This window comes from Myotis davidii, unplaced genomic scaffold (genome assembly GCF_000327345.1).
Source record: "Myotis davidii unplaced genomic scaffold, ASM32734v1 scaffold663, whole genome shotgun sequence".
Taxonomy (NCBI): domain Eukaryota; kingdom Metazoa; phylum Chordata; class Mammalia; order Chiroptera; family Vespertilionidae; genus Myotis; species Myotis davidii.
The window spans coordinates 1,985,192-1,990,900 of NW_006295816.1; the positions used below are offsets into that span (position 1 = coordinate 1,985,192).

At 51.4% G+C, this 5,709-nt stretch overlaps 1 protein-coding gene across 3 annotated transcripts in view; it reads left to right on the forward strand.

Moving 5' to 3' along the window:
* The window catches only part of RBM6 (RNA binding motif protein 6), a 57,635-nt gene that overhangs the window by 44,044 nt on the left and 7,882 nt on the right, over positions 1-5,709 (forward strand). For all 3 annotated transcript variants that reach the window (XM_006770455.2, XM_006770457.2, XM_006770456.2), the window contains 8 exons: positions 253-327; positions 712-772; positions 2,673-2,948; positions 3,311-3,471; positions 4,299-4,396; positions 5,033-5,069; positions 5,211-5,292; positions 5,491-5,576. In XM_006770455.2, coding sequence (XP_006770518.1) covers positions 253-327; positions 712-772; positions 2,673-2,948; positions 3,311-3,471; positions 4,299-4,396; positions 5,033-5,069; positions 5,211-5,292; positions 5,491-5,576 — 876 coding nt within the window. The remainder of the gene's footprint in view (positions 1-252; positions 328-711; positions 773-2,672; positions 2,949-3,310; positions 3,472-4,298; positions 4,397-5,032; positions 5,070-5,210; positions 5,293-5,490; positions 5,577-5,709) is intronic.

Sequence of the window (5,709 nt, forward strand, 5' to 3'; positions counted from 1 at the left end):
GGGGCCGGCGCCCCGACCCACAGGAGCCACGGCCGAAGACGGTGCCGCCTCCTCGCACTCCCCTGCCCGAAGCTTGTGCTTGCTCTGCCACCCGCCCACGTCTTGGCTTAAAGCAGCCATGCCATCTGCTGATGAATAAGCTCACTCCTTGTGAAATGTTTCAGCTTGGGGACTGGACAGGCTGTCTGTGCCTTCCTGTGTCTCCGTTCCTCTGAGGGCTGATGTCGATGGCTTCTGTCTTCGTCTCCACAGGGAACTCTCATGATCCATGACAAAGAGGTCACCCTCGAGTATGTGCCCAGCCTGGATTTTTGGTGCTGCAAACGGGTAAGTGGCGAGAAGTAAGGACCTGGCGTCAGGCTCCTCCATGGAGGGCTCTAGGACCCGGCTGGTGGCGGCCTCCCCGAGGGCAGAGCTCTCCTTTGGCTCATTTCCGATGAACTGGAGGTCGCCGTTATCCACAGTCCCAGTTTCCCAGCTTCTGCCTGTGGCCAGAGCGGCTCCTGGCCTGCCGCTGGAAACGACCCAATTTATTCCAGGAGGACGGACGTTCCAGAGCCACTTGTTTGAAAACTGAATCCTTTTTTTCCATTAGAAATCATGTAAATTGAGTTAATGTGTCCCAGGCCCCAAAAGTGATTCCCATAACGTTGGGTATACGATTAGGTTTTTAAAAATATTTGTCGTCAAACTGACTTCTTTCTCTTGCAGTGTAAGGCCAGCACTGCTGGACTCCAGTCTTCATGCTCATTCTGCAAGTGCCCGAGGGAAGGTGAGTGGGGGTAGCGGCCGTGGTTTCTCTTTGTGCACTGAGTAAGGCACACTGTCTGCTTTTCCTGGCTATGGAGTAGTCATCCCTCAGTGTAAGCCGATCTGAAAGGTGCAGTGTGACTCCTAACTTCAGGTGGCCTGCTAGTGATGGAAAGCTCCGGGCCCCACTAGGGAGAGGTGGGTTGCAGGCTCCTCAGACTGAGGTGGCGAAATGGGCAGCTGAACAGAGGTCGGCGGCACTGTGGCTCAGGCCGCATTCAAGGGTCTTGGGCTGGGAAAGAGCCTGCTGGCATTTGTCCACGTGACCCCTTCCCCACTTCTTTGAGGTTATTGGGAATCATTTGTTGTCATTATCCTTTTCTCATTTGCACTCTATGCAGACTTTGCAGGATCTTCAACAGAAAAACATTTGTTGAAGTAACAGTAAAAATATAAACAAGAGAATGTAATCAGGATCGAGGGTGTGTGCTATTTTTATAGAGGAATACACCTATCAGCTTCTCAGTCACTTGACTTTAAAGTAACTTTTTCCAGAAAAGCTGTAGGTGGGCACCCTTAAAGCAGCTTCCAGAGACGCCCAAAACAGCACCTCTGTAGCAGTGACTGTCACGGCCGTCCTGACATTCCCACTCGAGGAAAGCTAGGCATGGCCATCCAGTACAGTTCCACGCGGGACTCAGCAGCCTCTGTGCAGCCTCACCGCTCCACGGCTGCAACGCAGGCTGCCTGCAGGGTTCCGTGCTGGGCTCTGCCCTGAGCAGAGACCCTCCCTCCTGAGAGGCTGTGGGGCAGGTGCTGTGACACGCGGGAAGGCCTGCTCTAGACATGCCCACCAGCGGGAAAGAGCAGAGGACACAGCTGTTAGCTGCTGGCGTGACCAGATGAGGCAAAATAGTTTTTTCTCTCAAGAAAGACTTCTTTCTCAGTCTGTTCTAACGAATGATCGTTACACGCGCGGCCCAGGGCTGAGGCGGCCTGTGCGTGTAAGCATAAAGCAGGTGCTCACCAGGTGCGTTGCTGCCATCAATCTCTGTGTGGCCCCTTGATGTCTCCTTTTGAGTCACACGGCTTCCTGTGAACCCTCTAAGAATGATTAATTGCAAAAATGTGCTCATAATTAACTGGATAGATGATTCTCCTTTAGAAAGATTTGTAATGAATCATTTATATTTTGAAAGACATTTGCCTGCTATAAATTTTTACGTATAAACAACCTGTATGCAGTTAGGTCTATTCTTAGCTTCGCCAGAGGAGGGGGGGCCATGGACAGAATTTGAGACAGCTGTCCTTGTGTCATAACCCTAGCAGGAGCAAGGCTCCTAGACACATATGTTTTTACCAAACGTCTAGCAAGAGTCATATTTTGGTAATTTTGTCACCAAATCTGTTCTTATCATAAGTTATAATAGTTAGGTCCAGGGTCTCATGAAGGATTAAATATAAATGGGAAGTGATAGAATACTCATTGTATTAATTTTTTAAAATATTTTTTATTGATTTCAGAGAGGAAGGGGGTGGAGAGAGAGAGAAACATCAATGAGAAGAGAGAATCATTGATCAGCTGCCTCCTGCATGTCCCCCACTGGGGATCGAGTCCACAACCAGAGCAGGTGTGCTGACCGGGAATGGAACCGTGACCTCCTGGTTCATAGGTTGACGCTCAACCACTGAGCCGCGCCAGCCGGGCTAACATTAAATTTTTTAATACTTGGATAGGCTCTTCTGTGAACTGTTGCATGTGCTGTCTCATTAGCTCTGTGTGTAATCTGTCAGGGGCTTTCTGTAGGCGTCCTGAGACTTGGAGGCATTCCAGGGTCAGTATTGGATGGCGGAGGGGAGGGATCAGAGCAGCAGTGCTTTTTGGGGATAACTCGCCAGAGGTTCTGTTTCTGTTCCTCTAGTGACAGACGTGAAGCAGGATTTAGTAACTTACCCTCAGCTTCAGAAAACACCCATCCCACCACCGTCAGAAAAACAACCCAGCCGGCCCCCAAGGTCCACTGATAAGGAGCCTGAGCCCAAGAAGCGGGAAGAAGGACAGGAACCACGCTTGGGGCCGCAAAAGAAAGACGCAGATCGGTATCTGCCTTCCTCTCGAAGGGAAGGGCTCAGCTTCCGAAGAGACCGAGAGAAGGATTCGTGGTCCGGGGAGACGCGCCAGGATGGGGAGAGCAAAAGTAAGTGCTGTGTCGGGGCCGGTGACACCGCGGTGCGGGAGGACGGCCTGTGTGGCTGGGGACCACCCCTTCCCACACCCTCGCACAGCCGCTCAGCCTGATGGCTTGCTGTGCTATTACAGGGGCCTTCACCCTCCAGTAGCAAGCTGCTGTTCACACGCAGCAGGGCTCAGTGTGGATCTCAGTGTTGGTGAGGGAATGGAGGAGGCATTTGTTTGGCGCGTTGGTTACAGAAGCAGCCTCGCGAGAGCAAGTAGCATCCACAGTTAAAAACAACAAAAAGCAACCAGGCCGTGAGGACCTCAAAGTTAACCTTTCTGTGTCTTTCTCTGCTGCTCTGCCATTTGTGGTGGTTTGTTCAGCCATCATGCTCAAACGCATCTACCGGTCCACGCCCCCTGAGGTGATCGTGGAAGTGCTGGAGCCCTACGTCCACCTGACCACTGCCAACGTCCGGATCATCAAGAACAGAACCGGCCCCATGGGCCACACCTACGGCTTCATTGACCTCGACTCCCATGCCGTGAGTTTCCCCCTGCAGTGGCCTAGTGACAGCTGCTGTAGAAACCCTTCCTTTGGGTTTAAGTGCATGGAGGTGAAGTGACTCCTCGGGGAACTTGGAAATCGTGAGTGGTTTTCCAGTCCACTTTGTCTTGTGCGTTTCCAGTTTCCGGTTAGAATACGCAGAGAGCCTGGTCACTGGTGGAGAGTCCGAGTACTGAGCCTTTCAGGAGTTTAGTGAATGTTCTCATTTCTCCACCGTGTTTTGCCCACCACAGGCGGTTTTCTACTTGGTGGTCACAGGACACCCTGTTTTTCCTCAGTGTTGCTTTTGTAGGTAGATTCTTGTGACGTGAATTTTTAGCTGTGGGGCATTTTCCATGGAAGTGACATCAAGATAGTAATAAAAATCATTGGTACATCGCAGATTTCATGCTCAGAAATCACAAGGGACTTTGTAAACTGGATCTGATGTGAGGACAGTTGCAGCTTAAAATAAAGGATTTGAATTTCTGACATTTAGATGAGAAACTGATAAAAAACAAAAAGCAAAATCATAAATCTGAATTGATTATGCTGTCTTCCCTTCTGGAACAAACCCTAAGTCTGTGTGACTCAGAAAAAGGTGCTTCTCACAATGAAATGTTTTCCGGTTAAAAAAGAAAAGAAACGGAGGGCCGCTCTGGGCAGCTTCCGTCCGAGGAGCCTGTCTCTGCAGCGCCCTTCGTGTTGCTCCGGCCAGAACACACTGTGCAGCACCCTCTCCTTTGAGAAGGGAAGCCCTAGCCCAGCTCCTGCGGAGGACATGGCCTTTCCTCTCTGGGTTCACACGTGTCTTTGGGTCCCCAGGAAGCTCTCCGTGTAGTGAAGATCCTGCAGAACCTCGACCCACCGTTCAGTATTGACGGGAAGATGGTGGCTGTAAACCTGGCCACTGGGAAGCGAAGGTAAGGCGGAGCGGCGCCGGGTCCCCTGCTGCCTCCCCGGAGGTTTGGGGAGGAAGCTCCTGTTCCTGCTGGAGAGACAGAGTAAGGCAGGTGCCTTCCTTGTGGATGGCTTCGTGCTCTTTTCTGAAGCTGGCTTGTGCTGACTCTAGGTTCCCCCCTTAGTAGTACTGGGTACTTGAGTCCTTTCCTTCGTGACTGCCGGGTATCTTTGGGCCCAAACGATGCTACACTCTTGGATGTGCAGAACAATCTTGATACCACCTTGCCCCTTGGAATTCTAAAAAATGCTGTCCTACTCTCCTCACCTTGTTCACACTCCCATAGCCCTGGGGACTCGCCTTCCTCTTTACTCCTTCCCTCATCGTGGTCCAGGAATGGGAACTACGTCAGAGAGGCGGCTTACAGGGATGGGCACATCTGGCTCCTGCACCCTCTGCTCACTTGCTGTTTCGCTCCATCAGAGGCTCTGTAGGCGCCCCGCTGCCCCACCCTCGGGAGTCTGCACCACAGAACCGCTTGCTGTGGCGGGTGGTTCCTTCCCTGCAAGGGGAGAGGGTGTCTTTGGCCCATAGGGTTGGGCACTTCTCAGGTGACCTTTGGTGGCAGGCACATGACATGTTGTATTGTTTGTTGCAGAAATGATTCTGGGGACCATTCTGACCACTACTATCAGGTAGGCTTCCGCAGTTGGGGAGTGAGTGTCTGTTACGATTCTCAAGCGACTGAAAGAGTGGCTGCAAGTCTCTCCAGTGGTGACTTTAAATATTAATGGCTATCGGAAGTTCCACTCTTTTGACTTGCCTTTCTGTGATAGGGCAAGAAATATTTTCGAGATAGGAGGGGCGGTGGCAGAAATTCCGACTGGTCTTCAGATTCAAATCGACAAGGACAGCAGTGTGAGTGCCCTTTCTTTTATTTCTGTTGTGTGTGTTCTTGGCTGGACAACCACTAAAATCTTGTGCTCACAAAGGTGGCCAGAGGGCTGCTCATTCAGAGAGAGCACCGCCTGCAGGTCCTGCTCTGTGAGGTTGGCCGGCCTCATTGCTGGTTAGTCATTGGCGGGGACTGACACTGCCTGGTTTTATTCCCTCTAGCATCATCGGACTGCTACATATATGACTCGGCCACTGGCTACTATTATGACCCCTTGGCGGGAACTTATTATGACCCCAACACCCAGGTGAGTTTTGGGCTTGGTTCACTCTGTCAGTGATTTAAAAGTCCAGGGCTTCCGTTGAGTGGCATTTACTTGTCCAGGTAGATTGCAAAGATGACGACCTTTATGTTAACTGCTGCCTATGGAAAGTCAGCGC